This window comes from Neocloeon triangulifer, unplaced genomic scaffold (genome assembly GCF_031216515.1).
Source record: "Neocloeon triangulifer isolate White Clay Creek 2 clone unplaced genomic scaffold, ASM3121651v1 ptg000006l, whole genome shotgun sequence".
In the NCBI taxonomy this organism is placed as follows: Eukaryota; Metazoa; Arthropoda; class Insecta; order Ephemeroptera; family Baetidae; genus Neocloeon; species Neocloeon triangulifer.
This window is the reverse complement of record NW_026775549.1, coordinates 156,919-183,023: the sequence shown is the minus strand read 5'-3', so window position 1 is coordinate 183,023 and position 26,105 is coordinate 156,919. Positions and strand designations below refer to the sequence as shown.

At 37.1% G+C, this 26,105-nt stretch overlaps 7 protein-coding genes across 13 annotated transcripts; 6 read left to right on the top strand and 1 right to left on the bottom strand.

Annotated features, from left to right (window-relative positions):
* The first annotated feature begins 12 nt into the window (after positions 1-12).
* LOC132194316 (G-protein coupled receptor dmsr-1-like) lies at positions 13-3,685 on the top strand. Its single transcript, XM_059615497.1, has 5 exons — positions 13-157; positions 1,685-2,027; positions 2,455-2,664; positions 2,725-2,911; positions 2,979-3,685. Exons 2-5 carry the CDS (start codon positions 1,713-1,715, stop codon positions 3,302-3,304), a joined length of 1,038 nt encoding a protein of 345 aa, XP_059471480.1. The 5' UTR covers positions 13-157; positions 1,685-1,712; the 3' UTR covers positions 3,305-3,685.
* Positions 3,686-4,558: 873 nt separating this feature from the next.
* On the top strand, positions 4,559-10,591 carry LOC132194317 (zinc finger MYM-type protein 4). The gene is made up of 21 exons (XM_059615498.1): positions 4,559-4,643; positions 5,068-5,259; positions 5,414-6,372; positions 6,426-6,540; positions 6,594-6,767; positions 6,820-7,052; positions 7,113-7,311; positions 7,373-7,527; positions 7,606-7,727; positions 7,780-7,934; positions 7,992-8,065; positions 8,119-8,335; positions 8,393-8,574; positions 8,632-8,830; positions 8,886-9,056; positions 9,116-9,342; positions 9,394-9,613; positions 9,677-9,802; positions 9,865-10,116; positions 10,179-10,278; positions 10,333-10,591. The coding sequence occupies exons 2-21, from the start codon at positions 5,076-5,078 to the stop codon at positions 10,514-10,516; spliced, it is 4,248 nt and encodes a 1,415-aa protein (XP_059471481.1). The 5' UTR covers positions 4,559-4,643; positions 5,068-5,075; the 3' UTR covers positions 10,517-10,591.
* Positions 10,592-11,171: 580 nt separating this feature from the next.
* On the top strand, positions 11,172-12,188 carry LOC132194196 (NADH dehydrogenase [ubiquinone] iron-sulfur protein 6, mitochondrial). Its single transcript, XM_059615344.1, has 3 exons — positions 11,172-11,333; positions 11,435-11,611; positions 12,028-12,188. The coding sequence occupies exons 1-3, from the start codon at positions 11,217-11,219 to the stop codon at positions 12,094-12,096; spliced, it is 363 nt and encodes a 120-aa protein (XP_059471327.1). The 5' UTR covers positions 11,172-11,216; the 3' UTR covers positions 12,097-12,188.
* LOC132194197 (large ribosomal subunit protein mL63) lies at positions 12,179-13,167 on the bottom strand. Its single transcript, XM_059615345.1, has 3 exons — positions 12,950-13,167; positions 12,495-12,606; positions 12,179-12,367 (listed from the first exon to the last, which is right to left on the bottom strand). Exons 1-3 carry the CDS (start codon positions 13,009-13,011, stop codon positions 12,224-12,226), a joined length of 318 nt encoding a protein of 105 aa, XP_059471328.1. The 5' UTR covers positions 13,012-13,167; the 3' UTR covers positions 12,179-12,223.
* Positions 13,168-13,196: 29 nt separating this feature from the next.
* Positions 13,197-15,541, top strand: LOC132194195 (intraflagellar transport protein 43 homolog). Of its 7 annotated transcripts, none has more exons than XM_059615339.1 (8): positions 13,350-13,975; positions 14,091-14,209; positions 14,277-14,347; positions 14,413-14,462; positions 14,520-14,592; positions 14,641-14,791; positions 14,853-14,952; positions 15,431-15,541. In XM_059615339.1, the coding sequence occupies exons 1-7, from the start codon at positions 13,969-13,971 to the stop codon at positions 14,940-14,942; spliced, it is 561 nt and encodes a 186-aa protein (XP_059471322.1). In that variant the 5' UTR covers positions 13,350-13,968; the 3' UTR covers positions 14,943-14,952; positions 15,431-15,541. The 7 variants fall into 7 exon arrangements, with proteins under 7 accessions (XP_059471324.1, XP_059471322.1, XP_059471320.1 ...); XM_059615337.1 differs by lacking the exon at positions 15,431-15,541 and adding an exon at positions 15,001-15,209 and having other exon boundaries at positions 14,853-14,946; XM_059615338.1 differs by lacking the exon at positions 15,431-15,541 and adding an exon at positions 15,001-15,209.
* LOC132194194 (E3 ubiquitin-protein ligase RNF19B-like) lies at positions 15,492-20,022 on the top strand. Its single transcript, XM_059615335.1, has 13 exons — positions 15,492-15,666; positions 16,172-16,377; positions 16,425-16,621; positions 16,682-16,856; positions 16,954-17,301; positions 17,354-17,501; positions 17,562-17,698; positions 17,754-17,851; positions 17,907-18,201; positions 18,393-18,539; positions 18,597-18,757; positions 18,813-18,956; positions 19,009-20,022. Exons 2-13 carry the CDS (start codon positions 16,179-16,181, stop codon positions 19,231-19,233), a joined length of 2,274 nt encoding a protein of 757 aa, XP_059471318.1. The 5' UTR covers positions 15,492-15,666; positions 16,172-16,178; the 3' UTR covers positions 19,234-20,022.
* Positions 20,023-21,923: 1,901 nt separating this feature from the next.
* On the top strand, positions 21,924-23,822 carry LOC132194412 (dynein regulatory complex protein 1-like). The gene is made up of 6 exons (XM_059615667.1): positions 21,924-22,006; positions 22,066-22,279; positions 22,351-22,536; positions 22,813-23,044; positions 23,166-23,303; positions 23,686-23,822. Exons 1-6 carry the CDS (start codon positions 21,924-21,926, stop codon positions 23,820-23,822), a joined length of 990 nt encoding a protein of 329 aa, XP_059471650.1.
* The last annotated feature ends 2,283 nt before the right edge of the window (positions 23,823-26,105 follow it).

Here is a 26,105-nt window from a genome sequence, read left to right as displayed (position 1 = left end):
TAGCGATGGGCTCATCACTCTGCCCATGTACGCATGTCACCCTCTTCAGCGTCTGCGGGTGAAAGGTGCATTCTGCTTTAGCCTGCAGCATTATTAGGACACCACCACTTCAACAGTAAACTCTCGACGATAACCACCATAATAATATTTATACAAGGTAAGTTTCTGTAGATATTTTAATTATAAATCATACTTTTCACATTGTGTTTAAAGGAATGAGATATTATAAAATTGCTTCAATAAGTAATTTTGAAAAAGACAATTTGGTTTTATATCAACATCGAACATAATATTTTATGTTAAGTTTTGCTTAGTTTGCAATATATAAGATTTTGGAAGTTGATTAGATAAATGCTTTGATCAGAATAATGAGAGTGAGATAATTATTCTTTTTTTCTTTTTTATATCAGAAATCAATGGTTTCGCCAATTCAACGGTTTCCATTCCAACAGTTTCTCGACATTGCAAAAATATAATTATACAGATCTCAAAATACGAATGCTAGTAATTTAAAAAAAATCAATCGCTGATAAAACGAAATAAACTACTCAAATTGATAACATATGCTAGAGGAATACTTTCCTATTTGATAGGATTTTTAGGTGAAGTACGCGTAACATTTGTTTTACTTTTATTAATTATATTGATCATGGTCGGCAGAATATTTTTAATGGATTTATTGACTTGAAATATCTAGTAACAAGTAAAATTATTTTCCGTGGCGTGCTGTGTGTATATAGGAGCGCAGGCACAAATAACGTAAAGTAGATGGTGGTTGAATCAATCAGGGCATGGCAGGCAGCTCATTGAATTAAATCAGCATGTGCGTTTGCAAGAGATGCAGCAAGCCATGAAAATCAATCAGATCGTCCCGAGAGGTGGAGCGAAAATTAAATCACAACCCCTGATCGAGGATGACATATTCAAATGAGGTTATAGCCGATAAAACATTGGCAGCGCCAAGGCGGGCCGACGTATGCGGGCGTAAATAATGTGCAAAAGTCACTGAACCATGCGGAGGGTCGAATGTCATTATCTTGCATGTCCTTGCTTTAATTGCGGCCCGCTGGGGGATGTGCGAGACAGTGCTTAATGGGCTGAAAAAATGGCACGGACAGACCTCCAAATTTAGAAATTCGCAGCCATACAACAAGTCACTGAGAAATGATTAATTTATATTATAAATAAAAAGTTTGTCATGAATTTATGATTTCAAATTTATTTATGGAGATTTAAAAAATATTTTCTCTGATTGTAGGCGTCGTGTTTAAAAAGCCTGTAATATTTATGCAACCTGTACAGTGTGAAAGCAACGCCGGTTGCATAATGCACGATTTGCAGGCGATTCATTTAATTTATATTTTTTATTAGTTTAACTTTTAAGCTTTCAGAATATTTTTTAAATATTAATGCAGACATAGTGCTTGCTAAATTCTACTTTAGAGTATCCCCCCTTTCCGCCACCTGGAGAGAATTAGAGATTGAGTCGATTTTTTTTAAACCAGCGCCTCTTAATTTTTATTAATAATTTTTTTCAAGTTACTTTTGATAAGCATACGCATTTTTGCAGTTATTAATAGGAATTTTAATTTTTAAAAAGAATGTTACGCTCAAATTGAAATGAAATATCAATCACACATTTGGAAAAATACATTATTTTCACCTCTCTTGACTCTTTTTGCAGAATTGAGGCATTTGATCCGTAGCCAAAAATGGCAAACTCGTCATATTGTGGCGACTTCGACAACCTGGTTTCTGCCTACTACAGCATCCACGGATATGCGAGTCTCGCTGTTTGTCTTGCTGGAACGGTGAGCACCGGTCTCAGCATGGTGGTACTCTCGAGGCCGGAACTGGCCGCACCAACCTCTTCACTTCTCTCTGCGCTGGCCGCCGCAGATGCGCTGGTCATGCTCGAGTATGTCCCGTATACCTTGCACCAGTACATTTTGGTGGACCGACCTGCAGCAGAGAGATTCTCCTATGGTTGGGCCGTGTACGTTCTCTTCCATGCAATTTTCACTCAGGTAAAGTGATATAAATTTTTTTTAATTTTAATCTGTTTTAACGTAAAAAAAAACATTATTAAAAATACAAATTTTTAAATTTAATTTAAAAAAACATGTTTGTAATTTTTATTTTGAAAGTTTAATTTTGATCTGTGAAAATATGGAGAGAAACAAACGCTTCAAAATAGTATTGTAATGTCACAAAAGTAGCGACTCAATATTTATTTGCGCGGACTGAACCGGATATAAAATGTTCAAGGCAGAGGAAATTGAGCTACTGTCTCAGGCAACGCTCCATAATTAGATCTCTAAGCCATGCGCCTCCTGTGGCTGTGATCGACAGCATAATAATTATATTTCTATCGATCTCCCAAGTCAGTGATATTTGCTAAAATTGAAAATTCATTTCCCTTGTATAAAAAAATCAATTGATTTTGTTTTTCAGATTTTTCATACAATAAGCATTTGGCTGACTGTGACCTTGGCCGTTTGGAGATACCTGGCCGTGCGTTTCCCTATTCAAAGCAAACTATGGTGCACAGCAAAGGGAACAAGATATGCCATTCTCGCTGCATGCGTAGGGTCAACGATAATTTGCATCCCTCTTTACTTGTCATTTTCCGTGTCACCGTTCAAGGACGGCACTGTCTACTATGTAAGTTGATTTTCTTACAAGAGACGTAAAGGATAAATCATTAAAATTTCCCCCTTTTAGGTTAGACTGAGCGAACTTGGCGGTGTTGGGGAGCGACTATTGATCCACATTAATTTTTGGATTTACTCGGTCTTAATAAAACTGCTGCCCTGCGTCATCTTGAGCTTCCTAAGCCAAAGACTATTGGCCGCTCTCTGGGAGAACAAACAGCGGCGCAGATCATTACTCAATAAAGACGACAAAGATGGTAATCAATGACCCTCTAATTAGCCCCTTCGCTTTAATAGGCTAATTGCAAAATTTATTTCTTAAAGGCGATCGCACCAGCCGACTTCTGATGGCCGTTCTCATTCTATTTCTGGTCACCGAGCTACCGCAAGGCATTTTGGGCCTGATGACCGTTTTCCTCGGCTATGACTTTTTCGCCCAGTGCTACAACAGCCTGGGTGAGTTGATGGACCTACTGGCTCTCACCTCGAGCACATTGAATTTTCCACTCTACTGCCTCATGAGCAGGCAATTCCGAGCCACTTTTGCAGCTATTAGTCGAAAGGCATTCAGCAAAGTCTTTGAAAAAGATACATCAGTGAGCTCCAACGAGTCAGTCAAGGGACAAGAGAACCGCGGGGCGCAACTTTAAAACATTAATTTTATATTATACTGTGTAATTGTTGTTTTGAATGTGTATTGTGAATGCATGCTAAAATATTGTTTCAAAAATGAATAAAAATATAGTCAAATGGTTCATTTAGAAGAATCTCTAAAAAAAAAATGATCGGTTTATAAATTTAAGCATCTTATATTTAAATAAATAAAATTAATTTACGTAAAAAGTTATTAGTGAGAATAATATATAGACGTTACTTTTATGGCACACTAAGTTTAAAATTCCTTAATTCCATTTAAAAACGTCCAATAAATAGGTCTTATGAGGGTTTCGAGTCACGTGCGACTGTTCATAATTAATTTTTATTTTGAAAACCATAGAGACCGATAAGCATTAATTAATGCTGCTCATTATTTTGTATAGATAGAGAATAATTTTAATTTTCCGTTGGTCATTGAAGTTTTTGGAAGTTTTCTATAAAAATGTATATACGCATTACTTGCTGTTGCGGCGGGGATTGATAACAATTTTAATATATCTAATGGATCTACCATCTACCTGTTTATTTATCAGCCTGGTTTAGTTGCAAATTAAGTTTATTGATGTACAACAAGGCAATCTCTGCCTGCAACGAGATACATCATCTAAATATTCAAAAATTATATATGATAATTTAAGAGGGTTTATTATATTAGCAGGATTAACACACTGTGTAACAAAATTATTTTTATCAATTCTTATTATTTCTGAATGCTGAAACAAAAAATCCTTTTAATTATTTTTCCAAAATATTCTCCTTCTTTGATGTAAAACAAAATGCTGCAAAACTCCGGACTCTTTCTGTTAAGAAAAAATGTAAGTAAGTGTAAATAAAAACCTCGATCAATTCTATTTCTGTTTTTTATGCGTTATGCTTTATGAACTGTGGCTTGGCTATTGTGCCTTAACATACATACATAATGTACATAATACTTTGTTATCCCATCTTACCTCCTCCCTCCCGCCGGTACCCCCAGCCCCGAATCGCGCGGGCCCGATGCGATAGAAGTGGATGGAAGCCTTGGATGGAAGAGCCTGCGGAGGAATTTTACCAACAAAATAAAAACAAATTATTTTTGAATAGACTTTAAATTTTCATAAAGTAAAACTTATTTTAATTCTTTGCATTAATTTTAAAATAAAACTTGTAGTAAAATTTAAATTTTTTGCTTTTTAGTATAATTTTTGTGATCTTTAAATTGACAGATCGAGAATATGTAACTTTTTTACGTTGGTACGTTGCTGTATCCCTCTCAAAAACATGGCGTCGAAACAGCATTAAGAAGCGCGAGACGCTATTTCGCGAGCAAATTTTGCAAATTTCTTTTGAAAGGTATGGTAAATTGTTCCAAATTTGCACTTTTAATACACTGCAACAGCTTATCAACGATAAAATACAGTATTTCATATTTGCTCCTCCGAATAATCACTGAAAACAAGCTTAAAGCGGCATTCGCTTGTATGTATTGTTGTGTTATTTTTGCGAGTTTCACGTTTCATTTTGCAAAAACTACGTGTTCATTCTAAATTCGGCAAGTCGTTCACCATTTCAAGAGGTGTTAGATTAATAAGTCACTCTGCTTACCTTAAATAACACTGTACTATCATCGTCAAAATTCCGGCCGAAATGTCGAAATAAAGTATGTATTCGATTAGCCGGCAAAAATATTTTGTTTCTACTTTATTTGCTTCTACAGTATTTCATTTTTTCAGAATGGTTATACTCTTCATTACTAATGGAATATACTTTTTTACAGACTTAAACATGAGTCTCTTAAACAACGATGATGAGCTCCCCAGTGCCGAGGAGCCAGTTAATAGTGTGGAGATGGAGGACGTCTCTGCGACTGAAATGGACACCACACCCTGCACAAATCAAGATGAGCCCATAGAAGGTGCAGGACCGGTTGAAGGTGGAAGTTCGCCTATTGAAATGGGTAGTCCTATAGGTAATTTTTTACTTCTATTTTTGGCTGTAGAATCTACTAATAAATATTGGGACTGATTGCCTCACTCGATATTACCGTGCTGCTGCTTACAAAGAAAGCAGTTGCGGTCTAATTGTGCTCAAAATGTTTAACATACTGAATTTCTCTCTTGCAGAAAAATATGCACAAGTCCCAGAGGAAGCAAATGATGCTGAGATGGAAAATTCAAATGAGATGGAGGTTTGTCCGCCTGACAAAGAAATGGAGCCACCTCCAGCTAATATTGAAGAACTGATCTCGGAAACTTCTGAAGCCTCATCTGCTAACAAAGGCAGGTCATTTGAAGAGGAAAGCGTGAATGTAGCAGAGGCAGGAGATAACGTCATAGGATCAGAGAAAGCACCTATTGAAGACACAGAAATAGAAAAGTCTCCAGTTGTAGATGCAGAAATGGAAAAGTCTCCAGTTGTAGATGCAGAAAAGGAAAAGTCTCCAGTTGTAGATGCTGAAATGGAAAAGTCTCCAGTTGTGGATGCTGAAATGGAAAAAGCAGTTGCAGAACCAGCGATGGAGCCTGTAAATATCAATGAAGAAGATTCTACTTCAAATCAAATGGGAGCACTGGAAGCTGAAAGTGGCGAGGGAAAAGAAGACAAAGAGGATGCCGAAAGTTCTGGCCGGGCTAGTGCCACAAATTTTGCCACGTTTGATGATGATTCCAGGCTCTCTTCTGAAAAGGTTACTGTTGACAATGTAGAGGATGTCAACATTAATGAAAGCACAGCTGTTGAAGCAGACGAGGTCGTCCCTGAAGAGCATGAAGGGGCTGATCCTTTGGAAGCTGCAGATGGTGTTGACGAATCTAAGGTTGATGATGGCGAAGAGATTTTAGGCTCACATTCAACACACATTCCAGTTGCTGGTGAAGAAATTGAGAGAGAAAGTGATGATGTGATCCAAACATCAAGCAAAAACCTTGAATTACCACTAGATGTTCCTAAGAGTGAAGTAGAAGAAATTGATTGCTCTGTTGAAGAAGCAAAAGAATCGGAGGCTGAAACGCCGGCAGTTGAGGAATCGGAATACGAAGAGCTAGATCAGCCCCTGAATGAGATTTGCCACCAGTGCAACATGGTAGTTGATTAATATTTCTTGCTATGAACTTCATTGCGGTTAATTTCTTTTAGGACAAAGAGTGCTGCATCAGGCTCAAGACTAATGCTGAGTGTACTACAAAGTATTACTTATGCAGCAAAGAGTGTTGCTCGGAGTTTAAAAATAGGCCAAAAATAACAGCAGTTGGTTAGTATTTTGGTTTTATTGCTTTAGAAATTTAAATAGATTGACGTTTTTAGCATCAACCAAACTCCGAGTCTTGGATTTGAATGAGCCTAGTAAAGAAGCTGAGATACCTGAAAGTGAACCCGACTTGACAAGACGATGCTTTCATTGCAAAAATGAACTTTCGTCAGATAAAATCAGCAAACTCTCATGGCAGTCGATGGAATACTGCAGTGAACAATGCATTGGTAAACGTATTATTGAGTTTCTTTTTATTTTTCTATAATAAGTACATTTTAGAATCCTATCAAAATGAGCTTGGAGCGTGCTGTGCCAATTGCAAAGGAGACGTTCCCCAAGCCAGCATGGGAAAATATTGTGTCCGCTTTGGATATAATGCAAGACAATTTTGCTCAAGCAAGTGCTTGGAGGAGTTTAAAAAGGGCCTGAAAGTGTGTAGCTATTGCCAACGTGACATTTCTGGGGAAATTGAAGGATTCCTTGCTCCTATTGGAGACAAAGGCCAGTTCAAAGTGAGATATTTAAAAAATAAAAACTTGATTTTCTTATGAGTAATATTTTGATATCTGCAGGATTTCTGCAGCAAAAATTGTATGGACGACTATGATATAATGGTTTCAAACAAACCAAAACCAGTAATTGAGGACAATTGTGCAGTTTGCAGTGAGAAGAAAACCATCTCCATTGAAGTAATTCAGTTGAGTGGCATTCAGAGACTCTGCTCTGATCCTTGCTTTGCTGCCTTCAAATTTGCCAACAATTTGCAAGCTGGTATTTTTTTTATGAAGTTAATTTTCATCCTTTTATATCACGCATTTTGTGTTTTGCCTAGATTGCTGTGAGCTATGCAAAAGAAAATTTGATGAGCTACTGCCTGGTAGGCAAAGGGTGTACTATAATGACATCATGCACAACTTCTGCTCCAAGAAATGTTTGAACGTCCACACATTGTCGACAAGAAAAATTGTTTCTTGCAATTGGTGCAAGGTAAAAAACCATTAAAACAAGCTTCTGTTTGGTTTTTGCAATAATTTTTTTCTCACGTTTAAAATTGTGTTGTCATAGGTCAAGAAGTATAACTTTGACATGATTGAAACTAGTGGCCCAAATTCAGCTCAGCTGTGCTCTCTGAAGTGCTTACAGCTCCACAAAGTATCACATACATCCACATCTACAAGTAACAACATGTAAGATTAATTTTTAAATGATTTTCAAATCACAGTATGTGCTCTTCTTTAGGCTTAAGTGTGATTATTGCAACAAAGTGGCACTTGGTTTATATCATGTAAATATGCCAGATGGAGAAAAGCGAGAATTCTGTACTTACAGTTGCTGCATGGCATACCAATCGCGATATTCTGCCATGATGGACTCACCAGCAATTAGCCCCAACAGTAATAACTTAATGGATTAAGTAAAGACATTCTGCTAATTTTTCTTACCACTTTTAGCTGAGACAAATGTACCGATCATTAGTAGTGTGACGTCGCTGGCCTCAAAAAGCTCAAGCACTTCTTCTGCAATTGTAAATAAGCTACTTTTAACTCATGGCAAAATTGAATAAAATTTTTGTTCCAGGAAGCAGCTACTCCTGCACACTCTGTTGGTAGCCCCAGTGTTATCACTGCAGCTACTAGTGCTCCTCCTGCTCAGCATATCAAGATTGTCCAACAAACCTTCATTAGGCCTTCTCCTGTAAAAACCCTCTCGAACAAAAGCACATCTTGCAAGCCTAATGTTTCATCTAAAGGAGTCATGAACAAACCTCAGATGGCTGCCAAATCCTGTCAGACAGGTAAAACCCTTGTTAATTTATGAGATAATTTTTATGTAACTCTTTGTCTTTTAATAGACTTTGAAGAAAAGAAAACACACGCTTTAGTGCCCATCCCTGTGCCGATCTACGTCCCTGTTCCCCTGGCAATGTACAGCTTCCCGTTACCCATGCCTGTGCCATTCCCATTGCCAATTCCAGTGCCAATGTTCATTCCTACCACTAGGAACTCGGCCAAAGGCATTTTCAAAGAAATCAAGGTATATCTTGCTTTTTATTTTGTTTATTAGGATTAATAAGCTATTTTTTACTTTCAGAGGATCACTGACCAAGTGCCAAATGATCCATATGAAGCAGAGCTCTTGATGATGGCTGAGATGGTTGCTAGTGACAAGAAAGGCAATGTCACAAGTGATAGTGACGATGACGATGATCGAGGAAATGTTGATTTGGGTGCTCCTTCCCCGATCAACGACAGTGATGATAATGCTGATCCACCAACCCCTGCTGCTCCTAGTAATTATTTTCCAAATTTATTTAATTACAAATATGAAATGAATTATAATTTTAGATGAACCAGTTAACACCAGTTTTGGTGGTGAGGACATTTTGCAGATGGCAGTTAACATGGCCATGGAAATGACTGAACCACCACCGCCACCACCCCAAACACAGTCGTTGGACCTGGAGACTGTGCTGACACCCCAGCCAGTTGTACCTATCCAACCGCCACCACTTTCAAGTAATAATATTCCAACTGTTTTCTAAAAAAAAAAAATTAAATTTAAATTACTGTGACAGCTTTAGCTGAGGAAAGAAACGAACCTCCACAAAGAGGCAGGAAAAGAGGCAGAGGGCGAGGCTCGGCCAACAACAACTGGACGTCGGCAAAAAGAACTCGGACGTCATCTCGAGATATATCCCATCATCAAGAACTGGTGCCTCATCATGAGCCTGTGCATGAAAAAACCACATTGGACGGTGACAATGACCCTGTCATTGAACCTGACCCTGACCTTCAGCTCAAAGTAAGCATCAATCGTAAGGTTCTTTCTCACCGTTCAAACTATTTGCTTTAGTTCAGTTATGGTGTGCTGGCATTCCGAAAGTGGATTAAAGAAAAGAACTCGGAGTTGACAGAGTTGGCCCTGTCGGGAAAAGCAGCTAAGCTTTTCAAGACTGATATTTTGCAGCTGTCTACTGAAGAACTCAACTTCACTCTCTGCATGTTTGTGAAAGAAGTCAGGAAGCCAGATGGGGATGAATATGCCCCCGACATTATTTTCTATCTTTGCTTAGGTATGATTCAAAAATCTATTTTAAAGCAATTTTTGATTTTTTTAAACTAATTTTTAATTACAGGAATTCAACTGTATCTTTATAGAAGTGGAAGAGTTGATAACATCTTCACTGATGCATTTTATGAGAAATTTACCGAGTGTCTCAATCAAATTAGCTCCAAATTCATAGCTCGACTGAATGACAGAAGTAATTTATTTAAAATATAGTTAAAAATTTAAAATAGGTCATTCACCTTTTGCCATCTCCAGCTCTGCTTACTCGAGTTGAAGAAGAGCACCTTTGGGAGAGCCAGCAATTAGGAGCACATTCCCCGCATGTCCTGCTTTTTACTCTGATGTATTTTAACACAAAGTACTTCTACTTGACCGAGGTAGAAGATCACATGAGACTCTCTTTCACTCATGTCATGAAGCACTGGAAGCGAAACAACACTCAGCCAGGAAAATCTGGCCCGAGCAGGAATGTCCTCCTACGCTATTACCCTCCCCAATCTGTCCTTGGTAAACAGCATTTTAATTAATTTGTAATGATAAGAATAGCTAAATACGCCATTAAAAATTAGATGCTGATGAGCGCAAGAAAAAAGTGTATGAGCAACAAGAGAATGAGTCCAACCCACTTAGATGTCCTGTAAAACTGTATGAATTCTACGTGTCAAAATGGTAAAATAATCACCATTACTTTTAAGCAGCTAATTCAATTTTGGAATATTTCAGCCCAGAAAGTGTGAGAGGAAGGAATGATGTTTTTTACTTGCTGCCAGAAAGATCTTGTGTACCTGACAGTCCAGTGTGGTATTCGACAATGTCCATGCCCAAGGATGCTGTGGGAAAGATGCTTAATCGCATCAGAATGGTGAGAGAAATCTTGTGCATTCTTCACAGTTTGGATTACCATTAGTTGTGAACTCATTCACTCTGTATAATAAACTTTCTGAATATGTTAATAAAGATCATTCTTGAAATCTGCATGCATCCATACATCACTGCATATTTCCTTTATTTTTCAACCATAAAATGAACCCTCAAGTATTTTAGTAGGAACTTCTATTTGAAAAGAAGCGTATTTATTGAAGATGAATAAAATCAATTTGTTGTATATATAGCAAAATCGAATGTGCCTAAATGTCTAAAACATTTTGAAATTGGCTATAGGTGGCTGACTGGCCGCAGTATATTAGTATTATTTCTTATACCGTAATTTTAGAAGACTGAATACTTTTCCATCGTTTCCATTTGCAAAATTAATTCGAAAATAGAAAACATTATGCAAAGCATTTTTTGACAAATGCTGATGAAGACGAAGGGTTTGTTTATTGTGCATTTTCTGGCTATGAATTAAAAAAAAAATTCATGCAGCATCTGTGCAGCATGCAATAAGGAACTATTTCAAATTTAAATCGTCAAATTTTGCAGATAATTGCTGCAGGACGCAGGTCTTTAGTAAATTTAATAATACGAAATACTTTTTGCTGATAAATAGTCTGGCGCCGTCAAGCCTCAAAATCTGACGCCGTGCAGTTGTCAACACTGACTATTCACCGCGTACCACCAATCAGAGCGCAGCGCTGAATTAAAGTCGACAGAAATCAACATCAGCCATGGCCGCAGTAAAAAACATTCGAGTTTTAGCAAATTCCATTCAAAATGTTCGTGTATTCGCCCTGAGAGCTGCGTCCTCCTCTTCCTCTGGTGATACCCCAACGCACACTGGGCAGGTAAATGAATAGATAGGTTGAAATAATCCTTTATTTGGATTAAAAACATGCACACAATGGGGATCAAGACCAAATTCAAATCAACTTTCTTGAATTTTCAGCAATTTGAAAAAGATGACTACAGATTGGCCAGGTTTATTGAGACACCGAAGCAAGTCAACAAGCAATTTGCCATCGACTTAATCAACAAGGTTCCGCCAACACCCCAGAAAAAGAGGGTTATTTCCTGCGATGGAGGTGGTGGTCCTACAGGACATCCCAAAGTTTACATCAATTTGGTAAAATAAAAAAAAATGTTAAGCTGATTTTTTTTTGCAATTCAAATTATAATTCTATGACGTGAATTTTAAATCTTCTAGACTTTCAGTTCCTTATTACATATAAGTAAATTTAAAATTTCCTGAAACTTGACACTGTGTAAAGCATTGGTTGCTCAGGCCGGACCTTATTCTTGGTCTATTAAGTTCTTATAATTTATAGTTTTTTAATTCTGAAAAATTCATTTATCAATATTTAATTTTTATGAATAAAATCCAACTAATCTAGACTAAAAATTGGTGTACGCAACTGCGTCAAAAATAATATTTATTGCTTGTAATTTGATTCTATCAGCAATGAGCACAAATTTTAGTAGATTATACATGATGATTTTTCTGTGTGAACCTCTTTTATATTCCTGCATTATTTTTTACAGGACAAACCTGGCAACCACATCTGTGGTTATTGCGGACTTCGTTTTTACAAGGATGGAAGTCACCATTAAGAGACAAAAAATCTCTGTTGAATAGTTTGTTGTAAAATATTGTGTTATACTCTACAGATAGAAATGAAAATAAAGATTTGAAATATTACTCATCTAAATGGTTTATTAACAACTACACAACTAGCGTCTAGTCCCAACCTTCGGTGTGCCGCAAATGATTTAGTCTTTCTTCAATCGTAACATTTGGTTTAACTGTTGCTCTACGCTTCTCAAGCTTCACAAGTTCTGGATCTCTAGGAGGGTGAGCTTTTATAAAGAGATCTTCTTGTTGCTGAAAAATTTTAGAAATGTGAATTTGAGAAGCTGCATTTTATTTTCGTCTTCTGTTGTATTGAATTTTTTTCACTTATTCAGATTATTCTTTGATTGAAACATTAATTATTACTATGAAAACTTACAACAGTAAGGTAAGGGTGACGCAAGTAGAACAGATTTTCTTCCTCCACCTTTAATTTCTGTAGCATTATGTCCTTGTCGAGTGGTGTAACTTCTCTGACAAATCTTTGCTTCCTGAAATGCACCAGAGTGTAGATAAATAAATAAACTATATGATAATTTCTGCTTTCACGGCAAAACGTGTCCTGCTCTTGATTTATAACAAAATGTCTATGCATCACAACACGTGCATGGTATAATAACATAACATTCGATAACATTATATAAAATTAGTGCAAGAAAGAGAAACTGGAAAAATAAATACTTCAATTCAATTTAAAATCAAGTATTTCTGCTTTATTATTTGTATCTGACTATTTTAAACCAATCTACTCTCGTATAAAATGAATGAAATAAACAATTATTATTTTGTTGGGGCGACTTAAATTTTCTGACAAAAAAGCAATAATAATCTTACCCCCGCCAGATGTGTCCTCTCGGCATACGTTTAAAGGAAAGAAATACTGAAGTAAGTCTCATATTTAATTGCAAATTTCACAGCAGAAGAGTAATAATGCCTCTGCTCAAAGAATTATTATTTTGGTAATTTGGTATCGTCTTGCTTTGGCCACAATTTGGTAAGTTTGGTTTTTGGTTCACTTCACTCTCACGCCCACCTTTTTGTTTTTTTTCTAAGCGCCTGAAGCGCTGCATGTGAGAGAAAAGTTAACTTCTTGTAACTATTTGTTTATGTTTCGTGCAGTCGTGTTTTTTTTAGATAATAACAGGTAATCTGTCTCGCAATTTCACTTTCTAGGCTGTTTTTCATTTTTCTAGAATAAATAATATGTCTTTGGTGAATAATTAACACTGCACAAATTTAATTTTATCAGAAAGAAATGCAGGTTTTGATTTTCGAAATTATTGACAATCCCGTTCATCCGTTCGTGCCGCTGTGCTTCTCGCGAGACATCTACCGGTCATAGTAGGAATTTGCATTTTGTCCAAAATCAAGTTCAGTTAATATTTAAAAAATACTTAATTATCTAACGAATAATTTATATTAAATTTAATTCAAAGGTTTCTTTGTAATATTTTGATTCCTAAGAATTAAAAATATATTAAATAAGTTTTACTTGAGGATCTAATTAATCTAGTTTTCGGCCCAGTCTGAGCATTGTGAAATCGTACCAGACTTGCATTTATAAAGTCTTATACTGAATTTTTCGGCCAATGGTGTTGGAGATATGATGCGAGGACACTGTTGGAATGTCGATTCTCACGAGTCCGTTCTCAGCGTCTGAGCCGCGATTTGCATTTGGATCATGTTTAACCTTAAAGAGCACTCACTTAGGGTGCATTTGGGTGTAAACTACTTGCTTAACTCTCGCTCGCTTTCGAAATTGGGGGTTCAGCTAAGGCCATTGAATTTGAAGATATCTCCAGCCCTCTGGGTGCGTGACATTGTGGGTCACATTTTTTAAAAAAAATCATCAAATGAAAAGTAAAGGAAGTTGCAACGTTTGCAATTATAATTTATTTTTATCGCAAAATAATTTTGGAAAAATTTATATGTATTTATAGAAAACGTAATTAAATTTTCATATTATCAATTTAAGGAATGACAGATCAGGAGTTTACGCAGAGCGTACGTCCGCCTCCTCGTCGAAGTCGACAGGATTCTTCGACTTTGCTTTTGTCGAACAGCCCTAATCACAAGCCTGAAACCAATAGAAAGGTAAAAACATCAAGATTTTTTTTTTATTAATGATGCTCAAATAAGACAAATTTTTTAATTCTAACAGGGACCTGCCCCTCAGCCACCCAAGTCAAAGAGAACTGGTGTTTGGGGTGACACTGTGTTTCAAAGCAGCAAGTAGGTTTTAAACAATTAAATGTGATTGGAAATTTTAGAAGCGCTCAATATTACCTTTTTCACAGGGACATCACTACAGTGACAACAGCGAAAATTTCTCCGGAGGTGGAAAAAGGTTTGTTTTAATTCTGAAGTTGTTGCTCTTAAATAATTATTTTCTATTTTATTTTAGAAATCCCTGTCATTCCGGATTTGGATGATCTTCAGGAAGAGGAGTTTGCGTCACAGATTGCCAAAGCTCCATCGTTAGTTAAATCAAATTTTTTTTCCGTTGCATGCATTTTCAATGAAAGTATTAAATTTTCTAGAGTCGCTGTTAACAGAGTTGCAGCCTACAAAGAACTTGATACAGACTTATTCCAGCATGCAGCTTTTGCGAAAATTGAGGATATAAGCCTTCGACTCCTTACTACTGTACTGTCTCCTGAAACTGAATTGAAAGAAGTATGATAATATTTAATTAGAGTGGAAGCAATTTAATAATAAAGGCTTAAAAAAATTTCAGCCCGACGTGCCTTGGACCTGGGACAATCTGTTTACAGAGGTGGCGTCGCAGATCTCAAATGAAAATATAAAAAATACTTCAACCGAGTGAAATTTTTAGGGTACATATTCACTTAAAAAATTATTATACTCATGCTATAATTATGTAGGTAACAGTGCTGTGTGAGCATTCCGTCCTAAACTTTCCGATATTGCATTTTGCAAATTATTGTTTTTTTTCTATTGTATAATTTATCATAATTTATTGTAGACTGCGCAAGCATGATTTGTTTTTAATTTTTTTTTAAGAATGAATATTTCTGTGTAGCTTTTTTTAAAAATTTTAATTAAATAAATACTATTCAAATAAATAATATGATATGAGACACCTTGTTTTAAAAACACCTCAAATTTTTAATTTTAAATGCTAATATTAGTGCTATTTATTCATTTTGAGTTTCAAATTTTAATTACACTAACTTATATTAATCTCAGTTGGTCACGTCACAGCCTTTTTTATACATTTGGTATTAGGTTGTGATTGTGAGAGGGATTTTTTTGCCGTCGGTACGTGCGAATTTCACTTTCCCATTTGTTCAGTTGGCAGCCAGGTCGTTCCACTCTTCCTGCCCCTTCCACTCACCGCAAGCAAGAGAAGACACCAGTCGAATAAAATCAGATGGTATCCGTTCCGTTCACACCTTATTATTTTGATTTTCCCAATTTTTGACCGCCGAAACGGGCCATCACTTTGGTCTTTGCGTCGAAACTGCAGCAGACGTCACTACCGATCGGCAATGAGGTGATAAATCGCCACGGAACGCGTGAAAGTGCAGGTAAATTGTTGTCCGTCTTTCGGAATCGGGGTTTGGCTTTGTTTATGTAATGGTGAATCCATTTTCCTTGTGTAAGTCGTCTTCTGACGTTAATGACGCACTTGAGATAATGCACACGCACCCAGATCGGGTCCAACTTGATGCGAGATGCGATCTAGAGGTTGACTTTTCGTGTGTCCGTTAGCAGCGAGTTTTATTAACCTACATAATTTGCAATGAGGTCATCAGTTATAGTTGATCAGCGGCAGCTTTCCCATCTGTCACGTAACGAGCCAATCCTTCTCTCCGGCTCACTTCACTTTAATTTTGTGTGTGCCTGGCTCCTCTCGATTTTTCGGACCAGTGCTTTTTTCAGACAAATCGATGAGTCAGAAGTAGAAATTGGCTTTAGAGAGTTTAACCTGTACAATATCTTATTTACATTTTCTCAGTGCTTTGTTTGCTGTATTTATATGACTGTGTAATGTGTATACATCCCACTGACTTTCTTTATTCATATAACCAGTTGCCAAATGATGAGTAAGAAGTCGAGCAAGAGGGCGCCGACAACCGCTGAGGAGCAGCCAGCCTGTTCCTCAAGTTCCGGAGGCGCTAATGGCAGACCACAGAATCGATTGTGGAACAGACACTCAATCCAGCGACTGCTGTACCGATCACTCCCTAGCAGAATGCGAACCAACACTCACAGATCTGCTTCGAGGAAAAGCCAAGGTACATAAAAAAAACTATAATTTATTTATTAATTTTTTTTCAAACAGCTAAAGAGACTGCAACTAAATCCACATCTACAGCAGAAGTGCAGAGCATTGAAGTTGTGACTCACTCGCCTTCAGGTTCGCCCACTTCACAGCACAAAACCCTGCCCCTTTCTCCTCTACCGTCGCCAGCATCGACTCCATCGTCATCTTCGGAACTCCATCCACTGCCCCAGGAAAAGTCCACTAAAAATATCCAGGTTAGAGATCAAAAGTCCTGTTTATTTATTAAAGTTAAAAACGATTCTGAAATATTGCAGAACCTGGAATGTCCATTGTGTTTGTCTGAACTGCCCGAGCCGTGCTTCCCGTCGCTTTCGACATGTGAGCACAGGTCCTGTTACGACTGCTTGCAGCAATACTTGAAAGTGGAAATATCAGAGTCTCGTACATCCATAGCGTGTCCCGAGTGCTCTGAGCGTCTGCATCCCAATGGTAGAAATACTTGAATTTACCAACAATTATTTATTAAAAAAAGCCAATTAAAGTCCAAAAAAGTAAGAAAACTAAAATATTTTATTATAATTGGTAGATGTGAGGATGATACTCAACAACTCGGCAATTTACAATAAATATGAAGATTTCATGGTTCGCCGAGTGCTCGCAATCGACCCTGACACTCGCTGGTGTCCTCAGCCCGACTGTGGCTTTGCAATCATAGCTAGTGGGTGTGCCAGTTGCCCGAAAATTAAATGCCAACGACCAGGGTGCCCAGGCGTGTTTTGCTATCACTGCAAGGCAGACTGGCACCCAAATCAGACCTGTGATGCTGCGAGGACACAAAGGAAACCTACCGCAACCGATCCTGCCGGCTCAGGAGGTGTTTCGGCCTCATTTCAGCCATCGTCTTCTCCCTCTTTATTTGGATTGTCCACCTCAAGTAAAGCTATCACTTTTCGTTAAGGCTTGGTGAATTGTAATTGACATTTTAGGAGATTCCGACATTAAGCCATGCCCGAGGTGTTCAGTGCTGATTGTGAAAATGGATGATGGCTCGTGCAATCACATGACATGTGCTGTTTGTGGAGCTGAATTTTGCTGGCTTTGTATGAAGGAAATAAGTGACCTTCATTACTTGAGGTGGATTCAGTTTTATATAATTTAGAAATTTTAGTTCTCAAAATAATTTTTTTTCTAAAGCCCGTCTGGATGCACATTTTGGGGTAAGAAGCCTTGGTCAAGGAAGAAAAAGATTCTTTGGCAGTTGGGAATGTTAGTTGGAGCCCCCGTAGGAATTGGCCTGGTTGCAGGAATTGCCTTGCCTGCTATGACCATTGGTAAATTACAAGATTATTTCAACCCACATGAGTAATCGCAATGTCATTTCCATAGGAATTCCTGTGTGGGTTGGGAGGAAGTTGTATGGCAGATATAGATATTTGAGCAAGCACAAGAGGAATTTGATCATCACCAGTGGCGTCATTGCTTCGGTAAGTTCCAGATTAGGATACCCATTCATTAGCTCTAATTTTGTATTTGCATTAGATATTTGTGTCGCCGTTTGTTGCTCTCACCGTTGTAAGCATTGGAGTGCCAATCCTCCTTTTTTACATTTACGGAGTAGTGCCAGTTTCCCTTTGCCGTTCTGGAGGCTGTGATGTGTCCACGAGTGGGTCTGGATTCCACTTTGACTTTGATGACTATAGTGACGCCGATGAGGATGAAGACGGCGATGATGGCAGTGATAGGAAAAGCAATGGTGCGGAGGGGAAACGAAGACATCACATGGTCACTACCGAACTTGGTGCTAGACTGGGATATAGAGGAGGCAATATTGCAGGTTTGTAAATGAAATCAAATTGCCACGTTGAAGTATTAGAAAGTGTACACATTTTTTAATCTGAAACTGAATATTCTGAAAAATGGTCAAAATTATAAATGGATACATTTTTATTTTTATTCTATAGCTTCTTCTAAAATTACTTGACAAAAAAATAAAAATAAAATAAAATAAAAATAATTTCCTCTTAGATGCTGTGCCTACGGACTCGTCAAGTAACAAGGGAACAAACCCTTCAATTGGTGAAGCTTCTCTGTCCATGGATTCAGGAAGTCATGTTGTGGAGCACGATGATGACGAAGAAACAGACAAGGCAGCTGGAAGCAAACTTGAAACAAGTATGCATGCTTATTTAATCTGTGATAAATAGATTTTGCAACCGTCAGTGTTCACAGAAAAAAAGAGGGGCCAGAGCATGGAAATTCAAGCGGACGTTCAAGCTCATCGCCATAGTTTGTGCAGCGAGGAAACTATTGGTTCGGAAAAATCAGGGAACACATTAGATGATGGCGCTGCCTCTACCAGGGCTCTTGCAGGCTCCATTTTGAGCTACAAGGTAAACTGGATTGCCAATTTTTTTTGCACATATATTAAATTTTCTTCTTGTGTAGGTCGTTTGTGAAACTGGCAGCAAGACCGTCCCTGTGGCTGACGCAAGCATAGAAGTGCACCAAAATCAGCCAAGCAGCAGTACTCCGCTGCACAGAGAAAAGCGCGTGCTCCTGGAAGAGGCCAGGTCCAAAAAGTCCCAAGAAGTAAGTAAATGAGAATTTTCTTTTGTTCCATTATTTATTTATTTTTTCTTAGGGTTCAGATATAAGCCTCGAGCATGTTCGTTTTGACGACAACGTAAGTGTGTACAATGAAATCGGCTATGAAAAAGCGTCTTCAGTTTCCCGCTCTCCGTCTTTGAGGGACGGCAAAAAATCACCCTCTGGAAGTTTAAGAAGCTCCACCTCTGTTGGCAGGGCCATCAGACACCTGTTGATGAGCTCGAGGAAAGAAAAAATTGACCCAGAACAATTGGCTTAAAAATAATACTATGCAGCCACAAGGTGATATTGTCAAGACTTGCAATTCCTTGTTCTCTGACACAATTTAGCAGACAAATTAGACGGTGGGTGTCAAAATGAACACAATTTCCATGTCATTACTGTAATGTTCAACGTGATAAGCTCAATATCTCAAATTATTAGGGCTGTCGCTGTTTATCATTATCAAGAAACAAAAGAGCAATGTCTACCGTTGACTTCTGCATTGAGGAAAATCGGTTTTGGTTTAAGAAATTTCAAATCTGATTCTCACAGTGTCTGACGAACACTTAAAAGTGATAATTATCGCTCATTAAAGATCAAAAGTAAAATGCCTAGTCCACAAACCTTAAAAAATGCGGCAAGCTAGATGTTACTGTATTCTAAAACGCAGATGGTCTTCTTGCTCTGTGTTTGCTTCCGTGGCTTAATCATTTAATCAGGAGTTTGTAAATAAGCAAAAAGAGCTTATCAAATTACTGTTAAGTAAATAAAACTGAAATTGGAGCATTATTATTCACATCGTTGTATAAAACATGTGTATGTATAGGTCGCAGAAAGATGGAATTTTTCGAACTTTTCTTAGATTGTTCCTGTAGCACAACATTAATAATAAGCAGCTCTCGGAGAGAAGTTTGGAGCAACTGAATGTGATTTGAATAGATATTACATCTTCATTCACTGTCTTCAATGATTTAATCTTATAACATTGCGTAATTTTCAAAATTTGTAATTATAATATGTAATGGTATTTTTGTTATGCTTCAAATATATAACATTTCAACGGTAATCATGCATTTTCTTTCGTAAATCATCAGACTGAAACAAAACCACCCCCAAAACCATTTCTATGGGCACCATAATAATGGACTGTTTATACCGGTTGTAGGTTACCATGGCAAACGCATACTGATATCCAGTAAGCAAAGCGCTGACTGATCATTGTTCTTTGCATTTTTATTTTCAACGACTGCTTTAATTAAATCCAGTTTTAGCTTTTGATTTGAATTGTTAAAATGGATCAGATTGAGAATGATAGGATTGTTGCCAGAAGGGAGAGGATTGAGAAGCGGCAGAGAGCATTGAGAGGGTGAGAAATTTTAGATAATTGAAGGCTTATAACCACTTATTCGCACTTATTCTTTATCGGACGTTTTATTTTTAATCAAATTGAACCAAATCAAGTGTTTTTCAAGTAGATCTAGAGTAAATTTCTGCAATATAGTAATTAAAGAAGTGCGCGTGAATACTTAAAAAAAGAATTAACCTTTTTATTATATATTAAATTTCTTATTTACACTACGGCTGATTTTTTAAGTTATCTTTTATTTAAATAATTTTATATTAATTTTAAAAAGCCTTAATAATTTTTATTGATTGGTTGGTTGATGCTATTTTTTTTTATATAATAGAAAAATAATTTTGGCTATGTTGTAGGTTACCAAAGTAATTAACATTCTGCAGGCTTATACGGCTTAATTAAATTGAAAACACTTATTTTAAAATTATATGCTTAGAAATATTTTTAACAATTCTAGAGAGGATATCGACGAATCATTGATTGAGTTTGATGAGCAAGCAATATTTAGACAGATAGAGGAGTCAAATTCTCTACTAGACAAATTTCATATTGAGAGCAATGAGCTGGTATACCATTTTTTAATATTTTCACTGGATGTATAATCAATATAAAACATGCCAAATGGCTAAAATTAGGTGGACAACGTAAGAGAAGCCGGTGAAACCAGAAAACAATTGCAAATCGTAAATGATCAGAAGAAAAGCACCACAAGACAGGAGGAGCTCTCGGCAGAGGCTCGAGCTTCGTGGCAGAAAATTGAGGCGCTCACTGCGAAATGGGGCCTCGCTGATCAGAGAAATGACGCTCTTGAGCTCAACTCGTTGATCTTGGAACAAAAAAGTAATTTTTAAGTGACCCAATTAATAAAATATAATCTCACGCAATATTATAGACAGTTGCGATGAAGTTTTACAACAGAAGGATAAAATAATTGTGCAACTCAAAAGGGAAATCTTGGAAAGAGATATTCTATATCAGCAAACTTTAAATGATCAATGGCAAGAGCTGAAAATAGCCGCGGAAAGAGTTGACCAGCAAGTTTCAGATTTGCAACAAACTCACCGAGATGAGCTTGCTCTTTTAGAGGTTATTAATTATTATATAAACGTGTATAATTTAATAAAAAATAATTTTATTTTTAATTCAATTCAAAGGCGGTTACGTCAAATTGTAGAGCAGATCAGGTTTCCCTCGGCTGTAGTCGTTGGACTGATTTGTGGGTAAATCTGCAACGAATGTTGAATCAAACTTCAAACGAGAGGGAAACTTTGCGAGAGGATGTGGCCACGGACGAGGACCTTTTACATGATAGGCTTGCACAGTGTGTGCATGACGTGCGGTTGACGCTTCAAAAGCAATCTCATGTAAAGTTTGAATTTTTTATTAAATGTTGTAATAAATTGAATAAATCATAGTTATTAATGCAAAACGATATTCCTTCATAAGGAATAATTTTTTTAAATTTTATTGCATGAAGAGAAAAGAACTACTGATTAATTATAAAATAATATTTTCATGAAAATTTTCATTAATATTAGACAATTTATAAATAGGAACTGGGCCTCCAGTTGCAAGAATTAAAAGCATCATGCATTCTGAACGCAGAAAAAATGAAGCTGAACATCGACATTTTGAGAGCCAGGGACCAAGAAGCAAAAGTTTTGCGCGCAGATCAAAAGAAGAAAATTAGCAAGTGATTGGATTAAATTTGCAATTTAAAATTCTAAAATCAATATATTTTAATTATTGTAGACTTCAAGACAAAGTTCGCACTTTACAAGCTGAACTCCGCGAGCAGCAACAACAAACTAACCAAAGGAGAAAAATTCTCAGTCACCGCGTCAGAAAATTAAAAGCTGAACACCTCACAGCAAATTCCGGTGACGCATTCAATCCAGTGACTAAGGCGCAGTTGAAGCTATTAACTGACCACTTTAGGAAACAGATAATGTCACTTTTGAAAAGGGTAATTTATTTTGCATTTTTACGGCTGCAAGTTTAGTTTCTTTATTATTTTTTTTTTTTATCTTTTCGCAGATAATGATTCTGGACGAGATTATTCACAAGGAGCAACTCTGCATGCCTTGGAGTTTGCCGGAGAACTTTGACAGCAGGCTCGCTTCACTGGTTCATGACCTTTGCGACGGTCGGAGGTCCCTCGCTTCAACGAAATCCTCGTCCTCAGAGGCGCTGCAGGAGGCCTCGTCTTTGCTACGCCGCAAAGTAATTGTTTTCAAACTATCAATTATGGGCATCGGCTTCCATTAATTATCCGTCTGGTGCAGGATGCGAGCGAAAACGAGAGAGTGAAAAAATACATTTTAATGAAGTTCTTGGACAGCACTGTTGAATTTTTGGCTCCGGAAAATAACGATTTGCAAACCGACTCTTCCGAAGAGAAGATTCTGCTTGATTTATCTGCTTGTCTTTCAGTAATAATATAAATTATTATATTTTAATTGAAAAAAAAAAAAAAAAAAATTTGAAAATTGAACACAGGCTCTCGGAATTGAAACGGAAAACGAACTTGACCAGCTATTTCATGCGTTGATTTTATTCACCTACTGTCAGGAGTGCAACCAAAAGCCATTTGATATAAATGCAGAATGTGCGAAACACAAGCCCTATCTGGAGGCCCAAAATATTTTGGCTGGGCTGAAAAAGTTTTCTCGAGGTGCTACGGTGGATTCGGAAACAAATTTAGCACAAGATTCACAGAAAAGTTCATCTGGTATGTAAAAAAATGGTAGATAGTCGTCTTATAAGCGCCTGCCTCGAGCAGAGATAGGCAACCGGCTGTAACGGAGACACGTGCTGGTTGCATATTCAGAACGGCTGTTGTGCATTTACAGCGCTGCTCCGTGGAACAAAATCAAAATCTGAAGAGTCTGTCGGTTGGTCTGAATTTTTGAAGCTTCTACCGGATGATCTGGAGGAAAAATGGGACAGCCTATACGTTGGGATGAACCAACATTTGGCAGTTTTGAGTGGTATGATTCAACATTTAACATTTTACTTACAATTCAATTTTACATAGCCGATTTTTAGTTTTGGCAATTTTAAACATAAATAGATTTCCATCAAATTTATCTATAACTATGGGGAGATTGAGATAGCGTTGTTTTTGGATTCAAATGTTTTTATCTTCGGATTTTGCAGAAATTCTCTTAAAAACACAAATAATACAAAAATAAATTTTGTTTTTGTAAAAGATTGAACGTAATTTGTGTGTGTGATAAGGACACTTTATAATTTTAAATCTTTTGAGAATCATTAAAAAAGACCAATATGTAAAAGTAAAACCAGATATTTTTAAAAATTTTGGAGAGTGTCTTACGCACTGAAACTTGTAATAATAATAAGCTTTGACAGACCGGCACGAAGTCAACGAACAAGTTGGGCGGATCAAAAAGCAAAACGCCGAGCTGAGGCACCTCTTGGAAATGCACACCATGGCCAAATTACTGAAAAAGCAGCAGACGCGTGCGTTGATGGAGTCTGCTGACTGAGAATTGACCGGCGCGGCTTGCATTGTATTTACGGCATTATTATTTTATATATGTACGCGCCATTCCCATATTGCATGCCATCAAAGTTAAAGAGCATTACTAATGCATGAATGCCCGATCTCTCTGGAGAGCATCTTTCTCCTTCTAGCATAATAGAGGCATTGTGTTCTTATTATTGCCGACTCCATTGTGTATATCGCTCTTTTGTTCAATCACATTCACACAGAGCGAGACCGACTGAGTCATTTTTTTCATTTTGATTAGCCTCTGTCATGCAAAGAATTTCTTTGGCACCAAAATAACATGCCGCCGCTTTTTGAATTGACTAAAAATTTTGAATCTTCTTGAAAATGTAAAATTTAAGATGCAAAATAAAAATTATCCGTCTTTCTTTTTCAACTTTTTAAAAGTTTATGAACTTCCAGCAGCATTTAAAACGTGAGCAAAGTTTCGCATGCAGCGATTTCTGTTGCAAACGATTCGATCAGAAAGCTCGCATTAATTATCTAGTTTCACTTCCCGATTTCCAAAGCCGGCGCATATATATAATATCTCTTTTATCTGATTTTCACACAGAAACATAGGCTAGGTTGCGTGCTAGTGATAGGTGCACTTGATTCGAGTGAAATCACGTATAGCGAGTGATTCTTTTGAAATTGAAAATATCTTGACAAGCCAAGCGAGGAGTGAGCGAGCGCCTCACAGTTTTACGACGTGTATAATTGAGCAGAAATGATGCAAAGGACGGACGGGCGTAGGCAAAGATAAAAATGCCGTGTACGTAAAAGGGCTGCCAAGTTGATGGCTGCTCGGTGTACGTTGGAGTGCTTGGGTCAGAGGTCACCTTCGTGCAGCTCGGGTCGAGCTTATTGGCCAATAAAAAAGCAGCTCCCACCCATCGTGATTTTGATGCCATCACCGCGTGCTGATCTTTTTTGTTTAATCATTCAACAATGCTCTTGAGTGAGCACCAACATGGCTGCCGCCGCAGAGCAGTCCACCCAGCCGGCTCTGACCTTCGTTGCCACCGCGTTCAGGCTGTGGGAGCCGTTGTTCAAAATAAAATGGCCACTGAGAATCAACATCATCGAGCATTTGATCAGAGCGAAAATTAAAAGAGTCACAGATTACCTTCTCTATGGAACAAAAGAGATTGACTTTTATAAAAAACAAATTTCAATAATAAATTTGCATTATATCAATCCTCTTTTTTAAAAAAAAAAATTTATTGACAATTTCCAATTTTCTTCTATTGAAATGTGAAATATCTTGAAGAAAAAAGTAAATAATTAATGTTTTGGCGGAGAATAAAATTTTAATTTTTATTGGGAATGTAGGTACCAAAATTATTATCACGACTAGGTTTATTTGTAAAATGAATTTATTGCAGATTACATAAAATTATTTTATTACACAAAACAATAATCTGTTTGTCCCTATATTTAATTTTTTTAATTCATTATATGTGTTGCCCAACATAATATTCAAAATAACTTTATAACTTTTGAAATAAAGGTCAACAATATAATTGCAGGAACAGAAAAAAGTTAATGCCGCCTTAAAATTTTAATAATTCAAACGCATCTAGTTTGCTGCAGGTAGTAGGTAAGGTATATTACTCACCTTTATTTTGTGGAGAAAAAAAATATTCAAAATTTACACAATTAAGTCACAATTATAATTGTATCAAATTTAAAAAAAAAATTGTATACCAGAATTGTAATTAGAGACTATTTGATATTTAAAATGATAAAAATGTAGCTTTTTAAACATTTTTTTTTCTTGTTAAAAGTACAAGCTTGTTTCTTTTAAACTTTGATCCCCAAATTAGTGAGACTTTTTTATGAAAATATAGCTCAAACCCAGACTTAAAACCCTTGTGGATAACAATTAATTTAACCGTCAACAGTTTAGGCGGAGAATTACAAAATCATTTCCTGCCGTTGAAGTAGTTGGTGTGGGCACAAAATGAAACGTATTAAGTTACTTTCGATAAAACTCGTTGGCCCCACACCTGGATAGAGATAAAGCTGCGGCGGCGGCGACTAGACGCGCTAAGTGAGATTTTCAGCCCCTCGGTGCGTGGGCGTGATGCTTTTTAGCAGAATTGCCTACTCACTGCCAGCTTAGGCTTATTTATTCATTCGTGTACTTTTCCAGAGGTATCTCCGATTTATGCCTCGTTTTTCTCATAATCTCGTCGTGTTTGCAGAGAGACACGGAAAAAAGAGGAGACACGCTGCGCGTCTCGCGGCGCAGATAAAAGCAAACAACTCGCACAAC